General features: G+C 34.4%; 1 protein-coding gene across 1 annotated transcript in view; it reads right to left on the reverse strand.

The window, feature by feature from the left end:
- Positions 1-22,902, reverse strand: part of STAG1 (stromal antigen 1) — a 400,899-nt gene that overhangs the window by 23,361 nt on the left and 354,636 nt on the right. The window contains exons 23-28 of the mRNA XM_047100346.1: positions 14,815-14,907; positions 12,337-12,511; positions 10,299-10,438; positions 7,533-7,634; positions 3,675-3,823; positions 2,838-2,966 (exon numbers count right to left, since the gene is read on the reverse strand). Coding sequence (XP_046956302.1) covers positions 2,838-2,966; positions 3,675-3,823; positions 7,533-7,634; positions 10,299-10,438; positions 12,337-12,511; positions 14,815-14,907 — 788 coding nt within the window. The remainder of the gene's footprint in view (positions 1-2,837; positions 2,967-3,674; positions 3,824-7,532; positions 7,635-10,298; positions 10,439-12,336; positions 12,512-14,814; positions 14,908-22,902) is intronic.

Genomic DNA, 22,902 nt, shown 5'->3' on the forward strand with positions numbered 1-22,902 from the left:
TGAAATTAGAGAAAGACAAATATCATATGACTTCACTCACATGAGGACTTTAAGATACAAAACAGATGAACATAAGGGAAGGGAAGCAAAACTAATATAAAAACAGGGAGGGGGACAAAACATAAGAGACTCTTAAATATAGAGAACAAACAGGGTTGCTGGAGGGATTGTGGGAGGGGGGATGGGCTAAATGGGTAAGGGCATTAAGGAATCTACTCTTGAAATCATTGTGGCACTATATGCTAACTTGGATGTAAATTAAAAAATAATTTTAAAAAATATATAAAAAAGGCAATAAGGGAGGAAATAGCAAAAATAGATCTACAGAAGCAAACAGTATAATGGCAGAAAGTGAAGTGTCTGACTCTTGATCTCAGGTCAGGTCTTGTTCACTCCCCACAGTGGGCTCTGTGCTGGGTGTGAACCCTACTTAGAGAAAAAAAAAAAAAAAACCCAAAACATGATCAAACTATACACTATCTATAAGAAGCAGAGTTTACATTCAAAGACAAAAAGCCAGAAAGTGAAAGGATGGAAAAAAGTATACCATGCAAACAGTAAATAAAATACAACTGGAGTGGTTATATTAGTATCAGACAAAATAGAATTTTAAGACAAAAGTTACTAGAGCCAGGGAATGACATTTTATAATGCTATTTAAGAGTCAATCCATCAGGAAGGCACAAGTATACACATAAATACACCTAACAAAAGAGCTAGCCTCAAAAGGCATGAAGCAAAAAATCGACAAATTTGAAAGGAAAAATAACAATTCAGTAATAGTTGAAGAGACTTCAATACCCCACCCTCAATAATGGATAGAACTAGACAAAATATTAACAAAGAAATAGAAGACTTGAACAACGCTATTAAAAAAAAAAAGCAAAACCAACCATATGCCACCTGACCTAACAGATACCTCAACACCACTGAACACCAGCAGAAGAATACATATTATCCTGAAGTACATATGGAACATTCTCTAGAATAGACCATATATTGGTCTATAAAACAAGCCTGAATAAATTTGAAAGGATTAAATTATACAAAGCATGTTCTCGGGGCATGTGGGTGGCTCAGTTGGTTAAGCGTCCAACTTCGGCTCAGGTCATGATCTTACAGTTCGTGCCGGCAGCTCAGAGCCTGGAGCCTATTTCAGAATCTGTGTCTCCCTCTCTCTCTGCCCCTCCCCTGCACACTGTGTCTCTTTCTCTCAAAAAAATGAATAAAACATTAAAAAAATTAATTAAAAAAATGCATATTCTCTAACCACAATGTAATGAAATGAGAAATCAATAATGGAAGGAAAATTTGGAAATTCACAAATATGTGGAAATTAAATAAAATACTCCTTAATAACTAAGATAAAAGAATACATCACAAAGAAAATGAGAAAGTCACGGAGATGAATGAAAATATAAATGCAACATATCAGAATCTGTAAGATGCAACTAAAGTAATGCTCAGAAGAAAATGTATACCTGTAAATGCCTAGAATAAATAAGTTTTCAAACTAACCACCCCCTGTCCCCCCCCCCCCACAAATACCCAACATCACTCATTCTCTATCATATTATTCTATTTCAGTGCCTGAGACTCTTGTTCCTATGTTATGTTGTGTCCCCCTTACATTAGAAACTTTGTATTGTTCGCTGTCTGGCCATACTAGAATAACAGTTATACAACAGTACCTGACCATATTGTTTAATAAATCTTTTTTGACCAAATGAAGTCGGCATCTCTCCTTAGAATTATCACTCATATTCATATGATTTTTAACTGTCTCTCCAAATTTCTGTTCATTTAACATTATTACAACTGATATACCTTTCTACCAAATTCATAAAATTCAGTATCCCATCAATATTTTTTATGAAAACTGCATATACTACTTCTTTAAACTATTATCAGTTATCAAAAATAAAAAATAGAAAAAGAAATCAATCTTCTTGGACCAAATCAAATAAAAAATTCAGTTTACCTTTGAACATGGATTTGAATTGTGCACGTCCACTTAAATGTGGATTTTTTTTCAATAAATACACTACATACCATAAATATATTTTCTCTTATGACTTTAACATTTTCTTTTCTCTAGCTTACTTTATTATAAGAAAGCATAAAATATATATAACATATGAAAGATGTTAACTATTATCAGTAAGGCTTCTAGTCATTAATAGGCTACAAATAGTTAAGTTTTTGGGAAGTCAAAAGTTACACAGTACAGCATAGAGGGTATAGTCAATAATACTGTAATAATGTTGTATGATGACAGTTACTAAATTTACCATGGTGAGCACTGTGTTATGTATAGAATTCCTGAGTCACTATATTATATACCTGAAACTAACATAATATCATATGTCGACTATACTTAAGTAATAAAAAATAACATTAAAAAAGTGTGAAATTTAAAATTTAATAAATACCCTTTTATTTTAAATTAAAAAAAAGTTAAAACACGATTTTTGATTGTGAGGAGGTCTGCACCCCTAACCCATGTTGTTCAAGAGTCAACTGTAAAACTAAAATATAATTAATGTAAGAGGGAAAAAAGAAAGGGTTACACAATGGGTAAGCCAATGTTCCTACTTCTTTGAATTGTGGAATAAGAAAAGAAATCATTGCCCACTTACTCAATTTAATCTTGCAAATTCTAGAGTACTAAAGGTGAACAGTGAAAGAACAATTATATAGATGCTTGAAAGAAAACTATGGTTCCTTAAAACAATCAGAGCATATGTTATCAACAGTAATTATATCTAGATGACTAACATTTTTCCAAAAAATAAAACATTTAAAATTACAAGGGTATCATGATGAAAGTAACTTACACAGTCTTTTTGTCCTGTCGAAGAAGTTTAGAAGAAAATTCACTTAATACTTCCAGGAAAGCCAGATTAGGAGGGGGATATTCTTGTCCTTTCTGATTTTGGTATTTAAAGGCAAACTCTATGCCATCCCTGAAGTAAAAGAAAATAACTTCTTATTTTTCCAGATATGTAGGGTTAGAATTTCAAAGTAGTTGAAAAGGCAGGAAAATCATCACTGAAGGAAGTAAAATCCGATAAATTTGAAGGGCAAAACAATGTTAACTTGTATGACATATATACCTATTAGTATTCTATTATTTACAGTAGAAAAGTATGAGTTGTAGCAAATAATATAAAAAATAGCTGAATAACCACAAAGCTAAATTCCTGTATGTATCTTATAGGGGTAACACAATACCCTGGAAAGGGCATTAGACTGTCAGAAACTTTGGTTCTCAGAGTTGGGTCACGGGACCAAGCAGCTATATGAGGTATTTAAACGTAAGATATTTAACATTTTCTGTCATTCAGTTTTTAGTTATGAAATAAGGTTGACCAAATTAGTACAGTGTTTTTAAACCCATGTCTCCTATAACATTTTCTCACTGACTGACCAGATATTTTGTTAAATTTTACTTTCTATTCTTTATAAATGAAAAAATAGACAGTTGAAGTATTTTTCAAATTCAAAAGGCCCTCCTAGTTGAGAATAACTAGATGACACAACCTCTGAAGTTATTGTAACTTAAAAATTCTATCATTTGTCACTTTAAAAATGGGTCAAATAACATTTATTTCAGTTAAATTCCAGTAAAACTAAAATCTTTATAACGTAAAGGGTTTATTCAGCTCACTCACTTGTGAAGTGTGGCAACTGCTTCTCGTGTCTTGATCTGATCCAGTCCGAACGTAAGGGCAAAACGACGTGCCAGTTCTTTAATGCCACTGACATGGGCAGATGTCCTATCTAGATTGGGACCTTGCTCTTGGACAAGTTCATTAAACAACTGGTTGAAAGAAAAAAAGAGGAAAAAATCTACAGCTAAGAAATATTTATTTCATTTATTATTAGAATAGGTAATATAATTTAAAAATATTTAAAAGGCGCATGGTAAAATTTCCCTCCTTATATTTAACCGTAGTCACACTGTTCCCCTTCTCCAAGTCATCTACCATTACTAATTTCTTGAGCTCATTTTCATGCTACTTGTGTGATTAAATGTGAACAGGAATTTCTTTTTTTTTTTTTTAAGTTTATTTATTTATTTTGCAAGAGACAGAGACAGCACGTGTGGGGAAGGGGCAGAGACAGAGAAACCCACACAGGCTCATACAGCCCATGCTGCCAGAGCAGAGCTTGACGTGAGGCTTGAACTCATGAAACTGGGAGGTCATGACCTGAGCCAAAAGCAAGAGTTGACACTTAACCGACTGAGCCACCCAGGTGCCCTAGGAATTTATTTCTTTTTAACAAAAAAATAATATATTTTAGGCTGGGGGAAAATAAATATGTTTATAGAAATATACTTTATATTCATAAACATTTACGTGTTCTTTTTGTTGTTTCATAAGGATGGCAATATACGATATATAGGGTTCAGAACGTTGGTTTTTTTCACTGATTGTATCTTTAGACAAGAACACTATGTAAAAAAAGACATTTGGATATATGGGGTGATTTTTCCTACCCACCAACAAAATATACAAAAAGGTTCTTAAGCTGGGTGGAGGGATTTTATAAATTACACATAGATTGCACATATTGTATCAAAATAACAACGACGAAATAAATCTGGAGTACTAAAGAATATAAAAGCTATCATTGTTCTACCACCAAGGTCAGACACTTAAATTTATCTATACATATCTGTCTTCCCTACAAGATATGAATAGTCCAGGCTTTCATCTAAAGCCACTCCCTACTTATTTACTAGATCTCACTCCATTTTACCTATTTAGCAATTTTGCTCTCATGCTTACTGCTCTGTCCTGCATCCTTAACTATTCCCTCTCTACTACCTGCATGCATCTTAAAAAGAAACCAACATAAAAAAACAAACAAACAAAAAAAACCCCATAACTTAACTCTATCTCCTATGCAACACATCGTTTTGATTCTCTTTATGGCAAAGATCCTAAAAAGGATTGTTTACATTGTTTTTCTTCACTTCCTCACTCCCAATCTCTCAGTTCACTCTAATCATACCATTCCATTGAAATGGCTCTTCTAGTAATTATGTTGTCCACCTTCTCATTTTCTTCACCAACAGAGTGCCATGACTAGAAACAGCAGGTCTTCAAAAGATTTTCAAATTTATTTACAGATAATTACTTATAAATTTTTAAACTTCAAAATGTTTTCAGAAATGGTTGTACACAATAGCCTTAAATTTTAAAATGTATACTTAAAATGAAGACAAAAAATATATCTCTTTGTGCAAAATTCAAGTAATATAAAAATAAAAGTTCTCCTTCCTCTGTCCCATTAAATATCATTCTTCTCTCCAAAGGTAATTTATGTGAAAGTTGCAAGGTTTTCTAGACTAGTTTAGACACACCAATATATCACATACACAAAACTTCTAATATAAATGGTACTATTCTATATATTTTGTCCTGAAACTTGCTCCGTTTTTTCCTGCTTTTTCAAGTTTTTATTTAAATTCCAGTTAGCTAACACAGGGTGTAATATTAATTTTAGGTGTAGAATTTAGGGATTCATCACTTACATACAACACCCAGTGCCCATCACAACGAGTGCCCTCCTTACTACCCATCACCCATTTAAGCCATCCCCCCACCTACCTCCCCTCCATCAACCCTCAGTTTGTTCTCTGTTAAGAATCTGTTTTGTTTCTTAAATTCCACATGAGAGAAATCATATGGGGTGTCTCTCTGACTTGTTTCGCTTAGCATGATGGTCTCTAGCTCCATCCACACTGCTGCAAATGACAAGATTTCACTCTTTTTTATGGCTAAGGAATATTCCATTGTATATTTTTTTGTGTGTGTGTGTACCTCTTTGAATGTGCGTGTCTCTTTCAATTAGTATTTTTGTATTCTTTGGGTAAATACCTAGTAGTGCAATTGCTGGGTATTGGACAGTTTTATTTTTAACTTTTTGAGGAACCTCCATACTGTTTTCCAGAGTGGCTGTACCAGTTTGGATTTCCACCAACAGTGCATGAAGCTTCCCCTTTCTCCAAAACTTGCTATTTTTCACTTAATATTTTGTCTTAAAACTTTTAGCTACTTCAGAGTTTCACACTTTAACCATTCTTCTGCTGAATCTCCAATCTTTCAATATTATAGACTGCTACAATAAAACATATTTTACACACATACCTTTGTGTGTACCTGCATGTACCTCTATAGATACCTAGCAGCAAAAAGTGACTTTTAAAAGGAGTATTTATCTTCAAGTTTGATATATTCTGCAAAACTGTATTTCAAGAAGGCAATAGAATTTTCTTAAAAAAAAAATTTTTTTTTTTTTAAGTTTACTTCATTTATTTTTAGAGAGAGACAGAGAGAGAGCACAGGAGGGGCAGAGAGAGAGAATCCCAAGCGGGCTCTATGCTGACAGTCATGTGGGGCTCAAACTCACGAATTGTGAAATCATGACCTGGACTGAAATCAAGAGTCGGACACTTAACTGACAACTGAGCAACCCAGGTGCCCTGGCAATAGCAATTTCTTTCACAAAAGACCCTTTTTCTCTACATCTTTATCAACTGTTGGTATTAACAATGATTTAAATTCATGCTAATCTGTTCATCAGTGATAAATATCTCTTTGTTTCAATTCGTATTTCAACAATTATTTAAAAAAATTTTTTTTAATGTTTTATTTATTTTTGAGAGACAGAGACAAAGCGTGAATGTGGGGGAGACACAGAATCTGAAGCAGGCTCCAGGCCCTGGGCTGTCAGCACAGAGCCCATCACGGGGCTCAAACCCACAGAACGCGAGATCATGACCTGAGCCAAAGTCAGACACTTAACCAACTGAGCCACCCAGGCATCCCTTTATTAATTATTAATGAAGTTATGCCTCTTTTCATAGGGTTATTGTTTTATAAGATTTCTCTTCTGAAAAGTAACTTTTCATATCCCTTGCTCACTTTTCTAAGGAATGTGTTTTTGTTATTGATTTGTAGGATTTATTATGTATGATTGAAAATATTTCCCCCAACCTGTCATTTGTTTTTTAACTTTGTTCATAGGGCTGGTTGACATATAAATGTATTTAAGTTTACATACACAAACCTAAGGCCCCACCTACCCCCTGAAATCTCTGTATTAATTCATGAGGCATTTATTAGGGACTCTGATTTATATATGTGACCTATTTCATTATTTGAATACTATTCTTGCCCTTTCTTCATTAAATATGTTAAAAAAATATTTATGTATTTTTCTTTTTAGATGAGTACTTTTTAAAATATCCATTTGCATTTCATCTGGTCCAAGAGTAGATCACTTTAGGATTTCATTATTTGAAATGTGTACTATAAGACTATCTTCCAAAAGAAAAGACAGATAACACATGTTTTTGTACCAGAAAGTATCCATAGTAATGTATTGATTACTACTTATTATTACTTAAACAATGACCTAGTTTAAGTGAGGTAAAATATACCTAGTACATACTAAGCACATAAAAGTGCTCAGTAACATTAATTCTAACCTTTAGCTCTTTCCTTTAGATTTCTTACCTGCTGTAAACTGAGAATGAGGGTCTTGGCACACTGAATTTTATCAATCTGTCTGGTTTTACTCAGTGTTTCCTTAATAATATCACCATAGTCATTGTAATACTATGAGAAAAAGAAAGAAAATACAGCTTTAAAATTATTGAAATTTCATGAGACAAAGTAGATTGGTGAAAAAAATGGAAGGGGGAGTTCAGAGGTGTTTAATTTCTTCATCTTAAACATAATGAGAGACAAAAGATATTGTCTAAAGTTAAAGGAATACACATTTGATATTTAAGATTAAGAAACAGTGAAAGTTAACGATAAAACTGAAAACCGGGAATTGTAGAAGAGGAAGATAGGTAAACAAAATTCCTTATTCTCTGTAATACGGATTCAATAGACATCACTTAAAAGGTAACAAATCAACAAACAGAACTTTGGTAGAAACTTAGCAAAGAACTAAACCAGAACAATTAAAACTGCTTACCTCTGGGGAGTGAGCCTAAATAAGTGGGAAGGGCAGATTAGGGTCACAGACTTAACTTTAAATACTTTTGTGTTGTACCTCATTCCCTGTCACCACCACATGTGTGTATGTTACTATTATAAAAAATAAAAACAATGACTTGTTCGATAGTGACTGAGAAAAATCTAACTAATTTCTTTATAATTCAGTTTTTTGATATAGGATTTAAAAAATTTTCCTTGTGAGTAAATAATTTAAAAAACCCTTATTTAAAGCCATTAAATCTGGATGTTATTTCCAAGTGAAAGCTTAAAAACCTACAACTTATGTGAAAAATATATTAGCTTAGTAATTGGATTTTTATAATTTACAAAAAAGATGGCTATGCGTCCATGATATAAGGTGCAAAAAAAGAGAAAGATACAATAATACACTAAAGTGGTTAAACAGGGAGATCTCTAATAAATTCAGATTTGTAATGGTCATACAGAGAACTGGGGCAAAAAGCTATATATACATACCTAAGGGTATATAACAAAGACTAGCAAATAACTATCAGAATACTCTCAAAAAGATTACAGCTTTTAATGAGAAGCACAACAATTGCTAAGGATGATAATAAATTTTGGATAAGGCTCATTTCTTGAAATCAATACAGTATTATAAAGGGATGAAAAGGAAAAACCATGGTATACTCATATTTATCCATCCAAACATAATGTTTAGATATTATGCTAGGAAGCCATCTCAGACTCCTTTCACTTAGGTCTCTCTCTATATCCTGTGTTTGCTTTGTAATTTGTACATCTACCACTACAATAATTGTGCTGAGGTTTTATGGTCTAGTGGGAAGAGCTAAGCTTGGAAGCTAGACAAACCTAGAATCAAATTCCAGTTTTTGCTATTTATAATAGTTATGTGACCATGGAAAGTTACTTAACCTCTTTGAGCCTTAATTTCCTTATCTGTAAATGACAGGATTACTGTAAACAACAAACATTATGAAAGAGCCTCAGAACAGTATCTCATATATAAATTGCACAGAACAAAGGCAGCCACTCATTATTACCATGTTACATTATATTATGCTTGTATTTCAGTTTCCCTATTAACCTGTAAGCTCCTTAGTGCAGAAATCATGTTTTATTTAAATCTCTGGCTATCAACACAGTGTTGGTCACACGGCAGTTGTTCAGCAAAATATGATGAATTAATTACTATTTATCCTACCTAGAAATGGACCATACATAACTAAACACGGATAAAGATGCAAGTGGATCAATGGCACACATAATATTCTGAACATGCGCAAAACAAAACACTATCTGTGTCAGGAGAACAAGGTAAAAACACATAAACTGAGAAGTCTGCCTGTCATAAAGATTTCTGAGCAATGCTTTTTTAGAGGGTCGGGAACAAAATGGAGCTTAAGGAAAGCAAATAGCCAGGAAGGTGAGTACCTACCAAAATCCTATCATATGAAGAATGGTTTAAAACCCTTCAGCATTTCCTTACCACCCTGAGGAAAAAAATTCAAGCTTCTCACACAGCATATAGTCACTAATGACACCTTCTTTAAATCTTATCTTTTGCTCCACTTTCATAAGCAATCTATGTTGTCACATCAAATTACTTGCACTTCCCACAAAGAATTCACATTCCTTTGTCTGTACATGAAGTTCAATCTGCCCACAAGTCCTCCCACTACTTCTTTGCTTACTAATTTATGCTTAGTGTCTTAGACTTAGTTCCGAAGTCACCTCTAAGCAATTTCCATTAACCCTTATATTTCTTTAGAATATATAAAGAAACATATATTGTCTGTTTTATATATTTCCAGGAACCCCTATACATACCTTGGTTATACTATATAATGCAACTGTCTAATTGTTGACAGTCTTTTTGCCTTTAGACTACTTTAGAATGGAATTAAAGAAAATCTTTATAACTTCAGTGCCTGGCAGGCAGCATGGTATATAGTAGGCATACTTATAAAAATGTCTTGAAGAGATGTCATAAGGAAGAGAGATTAGGTTTCTTCCATGTTATCAAGAGAGTCTATAAAGCTTCATGGAAACAAAAAGGTGTTCTTCCAATAAATGTGAAGATGTCCCACATTATGGGGTTGATATAATGGAACAGATTGACAAAAAGCTTATACTTCTATAAAAGAGAGAAACTTTAAATATATCAGAAAATCATCAACAATACATAGGTAAAAGCTGTGAATTTTAGCTTCTGTTCTCATCTTTTCATTTTAATTGCAAATTTCTCTGCCGCTGAGATGGAAGGAGAAAAATAAGGATATGAAACTATACCTTCATGTAGTGTTTAAAGATGTCTGCAGCTGCATGCATGTCAACAATATCATAAATGATAAGTTTGCTGAAGGCAGCAAGTAGATTCCTTCTTTTATGTAAGGCCTCAATTTTATTAGCTTCATCTTCTTCATCACCCTCTAACCACAGAAAATAAATTCGTTATGAACTTTGGCCCTTTATACAAGGTAAAACAAAATAGACAATCTGTATAATCAAACACTGGCTTATAACTTTACAAGTAGTACCATTCAGTTTTAGATAAGATAAAAATTGTGATTATTTTAGGGTGGTATATTTAGTTGCACTGATTATACATTTAGTAGGTACCAAGGTTCCTACTTCCAAGAGACTGTCACAGCAAAGACTGCGTAAGATAAGCAAATCATATATAAATTCTTTTTCTGATATTTTTATCCTAATAATACTGTTGTCTGTCAATCTTGAAGATGCTATCTCTTCTAATTTCAATTACATGCTATTAGCTATATTTTAACAGAGAAGAAATTTCTGGAAATGTTTAAGACATAGAGAAAAAGTTTTCTTTTAGAAAGAAATATGCGGGGAGTAATGGAAATATATGGAGGTGTTAGTTTTCAGTGCTTGTCCTAAACATGGTTACATTATACATTTTGCATAACATTTATGCATATATACATTTTTTAAAACAAAGCTTACTATCAAATACTTTCCAAATGAGAAGTGTTTCTTCCTCAGTTTTTTAATTCTCAGGTCCCACTGGCTTGCCTATCTTTGATCCCTGAAAAAATTTCTTCATAAGGCTCCAGATGTTCACATGTTAATGTTTGTTTTAGGCTCTGTACTGACGCTCCCATGTCTTGGCCTGCCCATACTTGGAGAGTGTTCTTTCTTTCCTTCTTCACATGTATATATTCAGAAAAGAACTTACTCAACTTTTCTCTTCCCTTTCCATTAATTACTCCTGCTGTGAAGCACCAAGGCTTCGAGAAGTTGGAAATCTTTTTGCTTAAAACAAGTAGTAGGTAAATTTTATCTCCTGTGATTAAAATGGACTCTAGAGATTTTGTTTCACAATTTAGTATTTTCTAAAATGTTCTGTTAAGTAAAGAACACTCTAATAGCACCAGACAGATCTGCAGATTAGATATACAGATCTTAAACAGCTGAAATAATCTATTTCACAAATATCCTATATAACATTTATTTATAGTCAGCCTAATTATGCTATGTTATCATTATGCAGGTTTAGCATAATTTTGACTGGTAAGGTTTGATAACAGTCTTTTAGCACTTAATACCTTACAGTTACATTTTGTTAAGAAATATATGGTGATTCTCAGGAATAGAAAGGAACTTGGATGCTTTCCTTTAGAGAAATTGTGAACCTGGACATAGTTCAATTAGGAACATATCTATCCTATATATACATTTTGCACATGTGGGAAATGACAAATGTACACATTTACTGTAGTATAATTTATAATAAGCAGAAGATTGAAAACTAGGGGTGCCTGGGTGGCTCAGTCTGTTAAGTGTCCAACTTTAGCTCAAGTCATGATCTCGCAGTTAGTGACTTTGAGCCCCATGTTGGGCTCTGTGCTGACAGTTCAGAGCCTGGAGCCTGCTTCAGATTCTGTCTCCCTCTCTCTGCCCCTCCTCCGCTCACACGCTCATGCACACTCTCTCCCTCTCAAAAAATGAATAAACATTAGAAAAAAAAGATTGGAAAGTAGCCTAACATCAATCAATAGGAGACAGATGACATAAATTATGCTATAACGAATAATTATGCTATAGCTGTTGGAAAAAGAATAAAGAAGCTGTGTATGTAGTGACAGGGAAAGACCTCTGGGGTACTATTCTAAAGAAGGGAGACTTTCACTGTGTACATTTTTATTCTTGTTGGTTCCTGAACCACATGAATGCATTAACTCTTTTTTAAAAGAGAGAAATGCTAGTACTTTTTAGGACTGAATTTGAATTTTTTCCTAGTATCTTTTGTGATCGGTTAAAAAAAAAATCAATATTATATTGATGAGATAATAACTACAAATACCCATGCTCTGGTTCTCTTCGTCTTGGTCAATGAAAACATGATCCATCACAAAACTGAGGAGTTCAGACTGGAGTCCAGTATCTGGATTAAACACCAAAGGCTGGAGGCCTTCCCTGCCACCTGTCATTAATTGGTGGCTAAATATCATCAGAAGATCACAGAGTAACATGAATGCCTAGAATGCAAAGGGAATTAATTCATCAGTAATGTAATATATAAATATAACTATAACTAGAGATCAATGTTAATGAAAACATACTAAATTAAATGCACTTCATTAACAATACCATAACAGAAACTGAGTAGTTTTAATTTCCAAACTTATTGAATATACTTTTTCTCATTAAATACTAGTCCCATTTAAGACTTTTCCTCCCTAAACATAATCTATTCTTTTACATGGCTGTATTAACTCAAAACAGTTAAGAGATTTTGACCTGAAGTTAAGAAAAATGACTTAAAGCTAATTGTGGAAATACAAAATGAACAGAATAAATTATGACAGAGGACAGAAATCAATCATACACTTCTTAATCAAATAATAAGCATAAATCTCAAGATAAACTGTATTATTCAACAAATTACAATGCAGTACTCTAAATCTTAAAGCTACTATTTAAGGATTCTGCTTTAAAAAAATCTAACATGGGGGTGCCTGGGTGGCTCAGTTGGTTAAGTGTCTGACTTCAGCTCAGGTCATGATCTCATGGTTCATGGGTCTGAGCCCTGCATCAGGCTCTGCTGACAGCTCAGAGCCTGGAGCCTGCTTCACATTCTGTGTCTCCCTCTCTCTCTGCCCCTCCTCAGTTTGTGCTCTTTCTCTCTCTCTCAAAAATAAACTTAAAAAAAAAAAATCTTTCAGTAGGTTTAAAATTGAATTTAAGACCATTCACATAAAAATCACTATATGAAAGCTTGCCACAAGTTTAATCACATAAGGGAATTTTCAATACATTTCCTAAAGAAACAGTATGATAATGTTGTCAAATTTGCCCTATTTAATGGATGGTATGAAATGAGTCTGTGTTATCAGTTTACTGTAACTGAATGATTTTGTTGTAGGATAATTGAGGGCTCTGGTAACTCAAAACAATTCACTTACCCTGTTCTAAATATTGATTTCTATGGGAAAACACAATTTTGGTATGTATTTGGAGATGAGTGCATACTTGGCTGTCTACCTCCAGCAAGAATCATGGCAGTTCATGCTCTGACTACACCACCATGAACTACTAAATGTCTAAAGATATTCAGAAAGAGCCACTTGAAAAGGGGAGCATGAAGAGAATCCAGGGGGATGGATATATATATAGAGAGAAAGAGAGAGGGAGAGGGAGAATCCAGGGGGAGGGAGGCGGGAGGGAGAGGGTGAGGGCAAGGCAGAGGGCAGAGGGCAGGGGCAGAGGCAGAGGGAGAGGCAGAGGGAGAGGCAGGCCACAGTTTTGGACATCACCAGTGATGATGCACAAACAATGAATTTTTGGTTTAAATGTCCTAAGCTAGGTAGTTTTAGACAGCACTCACTGATGGGGTTCAGCAGGTTTAGAGAGTAAGGTTTAGAGTAGACCATCTCTGTTCCCATTTAAGTTAGATGCTGATAACTTAATAGATAACTAATAGATGTGATAACCTACTTAGAAGGGATAGCAAAATGTGAGTACTACAGTATTCTAATTAACTAGACATTTTCTAGTCCAACAATACGATGAAAAGAACAATATGGAAAAAAGTATTCTTTTATATAAAACAGTATATAGAAGTTTTTATATAAAACAGTATATAAAAGTACTTACCAGAAGAATAGTATAATTAAACAGTTTTTAAAAATTGCTTCATGGAAACAGTACTGCCTCAGGCTCTGCTTTGACCCTCTTTGGGCTGTGCTGCCCTTCCCAAGGATTGAGGAGTCTGCTAAACCAGTGGGATATATCCACCTGCACTCCTACTATCCAAGTACAGGGACTCAGGGATTCCTTGCCCTAAGAGACCTGATTCTGCTATCAAAGCCTGCACAGCCCTCTTCTCTGGGGAGACTATATCATTTGTGTGTGTACTCCAGGTCTCAAGGTGGCTGTTTGAGGGGATAATGTTGACAGTTTGGATTTATGGGCTGAAGTGTTTACATGCATGTGTGAGAAGTTCTTCCTGGTGTGATGAGAAGAGGGTAAGGTCAGAGGAGGGTGGACCACAGGCCAGCTTCAACCCTCCCAGTTTTGGGATAGAAGTCCCAGGAATCAGGAATTATGGAACCAGGTCATTATGATAGTGTATTTGTCTAGATAAAAAGACATAAAACAAATCTGTTAGCTTGCTTTGTTAAGTTAAATATTCAGACATCCATATTTTTGTCCCAGGTTTCATAAATGTTAGGGATAGATCTGTATGTTAAGAACTGTCATAAAAAATTTACATTCTTCTTACTGTTCTTCAATGAATTTAGTTATTTTTATTGAGAGCTCTTAACTGATAATTTCTTACCTGTTCCTTCACTGGAGTATTAACATTAGATAGGCACTGTTGGCAAACAGCCAAAAAGGATTTCACTGTTTTCCTCAATACCAACAAATCCTCCTGTAAGACATTCAAATTTGCAAACATGAATTACAATATCCTATAAACCTGATCCGTAAGAAATAATAAATGGAAATAGCCAATTGACTTACTGTTAAGGAAATTCATAAAACCAAATTTATTGTTGGGAACCAAATCATATAGTTATTTCCTAGTTATCCTAATGGAAGGGGCATAATCCCAAACACTCAATTCTATTTAGCTATGGAATGCTCAGTATGATTTCCTCCAACATGTTTTCCTTTACAAATATGGTTTACTTGGGTTAATATTAAAATTGTTAGACATTCCAAAATACATACTAGTTGGTAGTAAGGTGAGGGGGCAGAGCAGCACACTGAAAAAAAATCATTAAGCAACAAATGTGCACTTAATTTCCCCCATATTCTCAGCACTCTGCAAAATGTCAAGGGAAGAAAACTAAATGTTTTTTGAGAAAAAATAATTTTAAAACAGTGTCCTTGCCCTCAAGGGGTTAACATCCTAGCAGGGAATTAGGCTAATCACAGAGTAATTAAATGTTCAATTTTTTTTTTTTTTTTTTTGTACTACCTCTAACTGTAGCAGAGAGAGCTGAGCTGGAGGGACTTTTATAAAAGGATGGGCTTTAATTTAAAATTGAATGAGTGAACAGGATTTAATTAGATGGCCATATAATATTCAATGTGAAACATTTAAAAAGTATAAAAGGAAATTTAAATTTATCAAGCACCTAAATGTGTCAGGCACTGGTTTGAGGGCTTAGTGTTACATAATCTAACATTTATATTGATTAGTAGTAGTCATTATTAGCAAGAGTTTGAAGCCAGGATTGTCTGATATCAGAGCTCATATTCTCACTAATGAGGAAGACACATGAGATAATTCAGTATTACATCGATATTTAAAATAGTAATGAAGAGTAATTAAATTAGGCTGATATAGAAATCACTTCTAAAAAGTATTCTGTTACTAAAGTTCTTAAAGCTACTCTTTGTGCAGATGACAGTACTAATTCCTTTTGGGGATCTTCACATCCCAAATAAAGATACTTAAAAAACTATACACATTTCCTTTTGCTATCATGAGTGTAGTATTTGGAAGAAGGAATAAGCTCATTTTGTGCAGAATAGTAAAAAAAAAAAAAAAAAAAAAATGCTGTCTTAAAAACTTTTCATGTTCCTGCAGATGAACACCCAATAACCAAAACTCAACATTCTTTGACCTTCTCTAATTTCAAAGATTCATTATACATTAGGGGAAACAGACAAGAGAACAGTCAGCTGCAACAGAATGTAAGAAATACTATGTTGGAAAGCCTAATCCAGAGTCAAAAGTAGTCACAGAAGGGCTCCCAAAGAAGGTAACATGTAAGCTGAGCTCTGAACAACTAAAAATTATCCAGCTATATAGAAAAAGGTATCCCAGAGGGCACAAAATGTTCAAAAGCCTGAACATGCTTGTGAGAGGCTGTTAATTTATTGTGGCTGGGACACAAATACGGAGGTGAGTGGCAAGAGAGAAAGCTGAAGAGGAAAACAGGATTTATTTCCATTTAAACAGGAGATCACTTCAAATTCCGTGTTAAATCATCTGGTTATTATCCTACTAGCAATAACGAACTACTGTAGAAGAATCTTTATTATGAGAGTGCTACAATTTTGTTTTAAAGAATAATATTATAAGCAGAATGGAGAATGATATGGAATAGGGAGGCTAGTTAATAAGAAATACAATCTTCTGCTGAGTGCTAATTATGTACTAAGTACTGTGTTCTACGGTCCATAAATTTAAATCTCACAATCACCATATGAAGTAAGTGTTAATATTCCTTTTATACCCATGAGGAAACAACTTCAGAACACCCATGGATTCTAAGTGATAGGGTAAGGATCCAAATGTAGGATTATCTTATTCTTGTGACTCTAAAGTAGTCCATGCTCTTAATCATTATTCTTTGGTTCCCTTACATATTAACAAAGGCCATAGGAATAATTTAGAATGAGGGTCTGAAAATAAAATGTTGGCAGTGAAGATGTGAATAGACTGAAGAGAAATTATAAAGCAGCAGCATAGAATTTAGGAACTAATCAGAATGGGGCTGTTGATGAGTCCTAAATTTCCAGGTAGTCACCTATTAGGTGGATTATGGTGTTTATCACTGAAATAGTTAATGTAATAGTTCACAAAAATGCTAACATAATAGTTCAATTTTAGAGATGATGATCTGAGATTCCTGAAAAATATCCTACTGATGTTTAGTAGGCCATTGAATATAAGAGTTCAAAGGCCATGGGAAAGAATTTAAGCAAGAATAAAGATTTGGCAGTCCTCGGCATTTAAACGGCAACAGACATGATGGAAGAAGATGAGATCACTCAATGAGAATATGTAGAGAAGGTGGACAAAAGTATCTTGGGGAACACCAACATTTAACAGATGGATAAGAAAGAAGAGCATATGAAGAAATCTAAGAAACGGTATGAGTAGGAATAAAAACCAGAAGAATATGGCATATTCTGGAAAGAAAACATTAAAAAATGGTTTTCTAAAATATGTTTATTTACTTATTAAAGTTTACTTATTAAGAGAGAAACCAAGAGCAGGGGAGGAGCAGAGAGAGAGAATCTCAACTTGACTCCAAGGATCGAATTCACAAACCATGAGATCATGATCTTGAACCAAAATCAACAGAGGCTTAACCAACTGAGCCCCTCAGCTGCACCTAGATGTTTATTTTGAGAGAAAGGGTATGCACACATGTGAGTGGATGGGAGAGGCGGAGAGAGAGAGGTAGAGAGATAATCCAAGCAGGCTCCATGCTGTCAGCACAGAGCTAGATGTGGGGCTCAATCTCACAAACCATCAGCTCATGTCCTGAGCTGAAATCAACAGTTGGATGCTTAACCTACTGAGCCATCCAGGTGCCCCAGAAAATGTTTTTAAGGAAAAAAAAAAAAACATTAAAAAATGGAGATAGTAATTTAATAGTGACAAATGCCATAACAGAAAAGACAAGCTAAGGATTAGAAAGTATCCCATAAAACAATGATGAGGTTGTGAGTGATCTTGGGGAGAAAACTTTTAATGGAATTAAAAGGGCTGAAGTCAGACTGCAGTGGAAATCTTCCATTTTCTTGAATGGAAGAAAAAGAAGGCAACTCTTTGCTGAATAAGTAACTGAAAGAAAAAAAGCAAGCCATGCTACTGACTAGCTCTATGATCTTAGTCAATTATTTTATGTCTCAGAATTACAGAGTTTAAAAATCTATAAACAAGACAGCTGAACTATGAGATTCTATGGTACTCTGTGATTCTGCTGAATTCACTCATAGGCACTCAAATGACAACAAGACAGGTGCTAAGTGATAATAAACCTCCCACTATTCAAAGAATGAATGTTCACTGTTCCATTGTTAGTACCTAGAATAGTGCTTGGCACACGGCAGGTGTTTAATAAATACTTACTGAATGAAATGCAAGTATACGTAATACAGATAATATCACAATCCTAGGGTCAATGTGTAATATCTTCATTTTATCAAACTCTAAACAGAGTTTGAAAAAATGGTGCTAGGAGGTATTAATGCTCCTTTATTTCCTTAAATTTCTCAGCGTGCAAAGAAGCAGTCTAGGGAATCAGCTATCTTTGGAGTTGAAACCAAATATTCCTTTAAAGGTCGATCATAAAGCAGATGTGTCTTATGTAAAATGGTAACTTGCCAATTCTTTTGAAGAATTATAAATTTACAATCGCAACTAAGTAAGCAGCCTACCAATGACTAATCAGTAGAAGTATTTTAAGAAGAAACTGGAAATGGGAAGCAACCAAGAAAATAGAAGCTAAAGGCCTTTAGCAGTAAAGTTTGCACTAGATTTGGATGCAACTTAAATAGTATCTGAGTGCTCAAGAAAATTAATTTAATTATAGTCAGTTCGATTCCATTAAGAGAAATATAAAACTAATAGTTTTAGGTAAATGGGCAGAGATACTATATATTTTAACTAAATCTTATATGGTAAAGCCCTTTAAACAGCTGGGAAGAGACAGGTTCTTGTAGATTTCAGAATACAGTGCTTTTATTCACTTTACAATATTTCATTTGATTAAAATAGTTGGAATGATGACTCCCAAGGCTGTGATTGTGCTAAGTTAAGGCAGGCAACCACTTCTGGGATATGTGGTAATAAATATCTTGAGAAATTTTCAGGATGTTCAATCAAAACTTTAAAAGAGGTTCAGGGTTTGCCAGCTTAAAGCTCAAGTATTAAGGTAAGTTTCACAGAATGGGCTTTATTCTTAATGTCTCTTAAAAAACAAGAATAAGGATAAGAAAAAATAAAAACATAAAAAGATTCTAAATAGGGCCAATAATAAGAGCTTAGTTTTAAAAGCACAAAAATTAGTAATTTACTTGAACTCCTTTAAAATATAAACCACTGAGGGGCACCTGGGTGGCTCAGTTGGTTTCAGTATCCGACTCTTGGTTTCAGCTCAGGCCATGATCTTACAGTTCGTGAATTCAAGCCCCATGCTGGGCTCTTGCTGACAGTGCAGAAGCTGCTTGGGATTCTCTTACCCACAAGCCCTCCCTCCCCCACTTTCTGCCCCTCTCTGGCGCACTCTCTCTCTCTCAAAATAAAGAAATAAACTTAAAAAATTTAAATATAAGCCACTGGCTATTTTAAAATTTGAGAAAACTTATTACATTCCACATATTCTGGAATGAAATACTTTCTCTCCTGTTGTAATAGTTGCAAAGTCATTGTGAAAAAAATTAAATATGTTCAACTTACACTGAATAAACAAGAGCATTTTGTATGCGGTATTTTTCTGGGCTAGAATTCAATAGTAATAAAGTTAACATTTACTGGCGCTTACTGTGTACCAGGCACTAATCTTAGCTTTTCATGAATTAAATTCAACTAATCCTCATAACTGTGATGGGTACTGATATTATTATCACTCCCATTTTATATATGAAGAAACAGGCACAAAGATGTTAAGTGCAGGCCCAAAGACCAAAGCAGTGTGCCTCTAGTCTGTGCTCTTAACCATTTTGCTATAATGACTTTTTTCTATAAATTGAGAAAATTACTATGTTGAGGAAACAGGCATTATGGAGGTAAGATATTTGAAACTCAAATTACTCAAGTATATTTACATATAAACAAAACAGCCAGTCAACCTGATGGACTCTGAAAAACAATACCCAAGAACAGGATATGCTGATTATCCAGACTGCAATTTTAAGAAACTAGAATATTTAGGGAGTACCTCTACAACTTTTAATAGGATGGTACTTTACTTATAAATTCCCTTACAAGCCAGAGTACCTGAATTACAGAGGTGAGAACTAAACACAGCGAACAGAAGAGTAATCTGCCACTTAGTCCAGGATAAGCTATATATAAACTAAGTATATGGTACTTCTTTTCAAACACTTTTTCCTAAATGAAACAGTATTGTCTCTTATTTTCAGAAAGCAGCTTGGCATCATGAACACTTTTCCCTAAAGTAGCTATGGAAAGGAATTCAAATGGGTCAGGTGATAAGATTATACTGAGACTTGTTATATCTTGGGGCTAGATTCTTTCATATCCATTTTGCAAGCTGCTTAACTAGCCTGGCTGAAGTTTTTCATTTTTTGGTTTTTTTCTTCCTGGTAGTACTGAAACCAAAATTTCAAGGAATTAAGATGTTTTACACCCTGGTCGGCAAAATCTCAACAATGAAAAATTTTCAACAAGGCTGGCATAATTAAGATGGTGAATTTATCATATAAGCCATATTAGAAAGAAGTTTTCTCAAAGGCACAAAGGCTCAAAGTTGACTTACTCTAACATCTTGAGAAGAAAAACAGATCTTAAATGTAGACTGTGCCTTAAGAACCAAGTATTTCAACATGATTATAGTCAGTGGAGAAAGGTCAGAGTTTAGTTCCTACACACACGAATATGTAGCTACTGTAGATCTGACATGCAGCATGGTAGATTTTGTCCTTCATCTGCATTTTGGAATAATGTTGGAAGTTAAATTTGTCCCTTTGGTCCTAACAGTCACTATTTTGCCCCTATAACTCTGACTTCTCCTTTAGCTTTCTTCATTTTTGTGATTCCTTTTTATTACGTATCACAACTTTACATGTCGAGAGAAAGACTAAATTTAGTTGTCCTTTTATCTACAGCTATGAAATACCCTTAAGATAACCACAGCCAGAAACTGAAGCCACAGAAAAACTAGTAGTACATCCATAAAACTCATTCAGTATTACCTGCCAAATACACATTTTTAGAATGGGCATAAATAGAAAAGTTGTAAAATAAGGACCAAGACCAGGTCAAAGATGTCAGGATATGAAAATAAAGCCTGTAAAGAATTTGGTGATCAGTGTTCATGACAAAAAAGGGGCACAAGACTAGTTACCCAGAAAAGACAAATAGGGTTATTGACAAACAAGACCATGGGGTTACCTTACGAAGCCAGGGATTGGCAAACTTTTTGTGTAAAGGGTCAGATAGTAATATTTTAGGCTCCATCAGCCATGCAGTGTCTGTCCCAACCACTTAACTCTGACACTTAATATAAAAGCAGCCCTATATAGCACATAAATTATTGAGCATGGCTGTGTTCCATTAAAACTTTATTATAAAAACAGGGGACAGGCCACATTTGGCCCATGGCCTGTAGTATGTCCTGTCTGTACTGGGCTATAAAGCTCTTTGAAGTATAAACTGTGTTATGTTTACCTGTATTTAGCACCCTTACTAACACATAGTGAGGCTCATTATTTTTCAGCCAAGTGATTATTCACATTAAATATGATAAAAACAAATGAAACTATATTCATTCACTTGGGATACATCAGTGAGCAAGAGACATAGTAAAAAGTGTCACCACTGTAGTGGGGTACACACTATGTTTAAAACTGCTTTCGTATGTTTCAACCCCATGTTTAAAAACCCTTTAAAACTGCTTTCTTGCATGAATAGCTGCTACTAGCTTCTCTTTTGGGGGATGGGGACAGGGTGCGCCCCTTCTGTGAATACACAGTAAATTAATTACTGAATATTTAACCCCCAAATGTAATACCTAGTTTTCAGTGTTGTTGCTGTTCTTGGTAATTTGAATCCCCACCTGCTGACTCTTGCCATTGCCTCAGATTAATCCATTTATGATCCAGGTACCCTTAAACTGCCTACTGTAGTTCCAAAACATCTTCTGACTTCCTTCCTATAGTGTACCAAGATGAAGGAAGCTAAAGGAGGAATCAGAGGGGCAGGGGAAAAGTAGCGACTGTTAGGACCAAAGTGAGAGACCTGAATCCCCAAATCATTCCAAGATACAGATGGAGAACAAACAACTACCATGTTTTCTCTACACTAGCTACTGGGCATGTTTACCCACTTCCACAGCCTAAGATAATAGTTCATTTAGCACCCATTCTTGGTCGTGAAAGGGGAGACTAGGAAAGCATAGACAAGGACTCAGTTTAATGCCATCAAAACAAAGTTATTGTTTGCTGAAACACTTTTTTCAATTCAATCTTCCCAACAACCATATCCAACAGTGATTGATCACATACCCATTAGGAAACTCAGGTTCAAAGGTGAAGTAACTTGCTTATCTTTGCCACAGGAGGTAAAAAATGGCACCAAAATTCAAACTTACATTTAACTCCAAAGATAATGCTCCGACACAAAAAATTCTGGAAATATACCTTATTTACAAAGTAGGAGCTTCTTATATATATATATGAATTGGGTATGTGACAAGAAATCATATAACAAATACCTAGAAATTTTAGAATGGCTGCTGGAAAAAACATTTTAAAAACAAAAAACCTACTGTAGGAAGGAAAAGGCATTATGATATCAGAGGATATTAAGTAGAATATAAAACACACATTTCCTTTCTATTCTAAATGGACAGAGGAAAACAAACTTCTTTTATCACTTATTCTGGTGAGGCAAATCTCCAATCTCTGTACAAGAAAGTGGGAAATGTTATGTTTT

This window comes from Lynx rufus, unplaced genomic scaffold, assembly GCF_022079265.1.
Source record: "Lynx rufus isolate CCGP_SWC_20201006 ecotype Redwood Valley unplaced genomic scaffold, mLynRuf1.p SCAF_5, whole genome shotgun sequence".
In the NCBI taxonomy this organism is placed as follows: domain Eukaryota; kingdom Metazoa; phylum Chordata; class Mammalia; order Carnivora; family Felidae; genus Lynx; species Lynx rufus.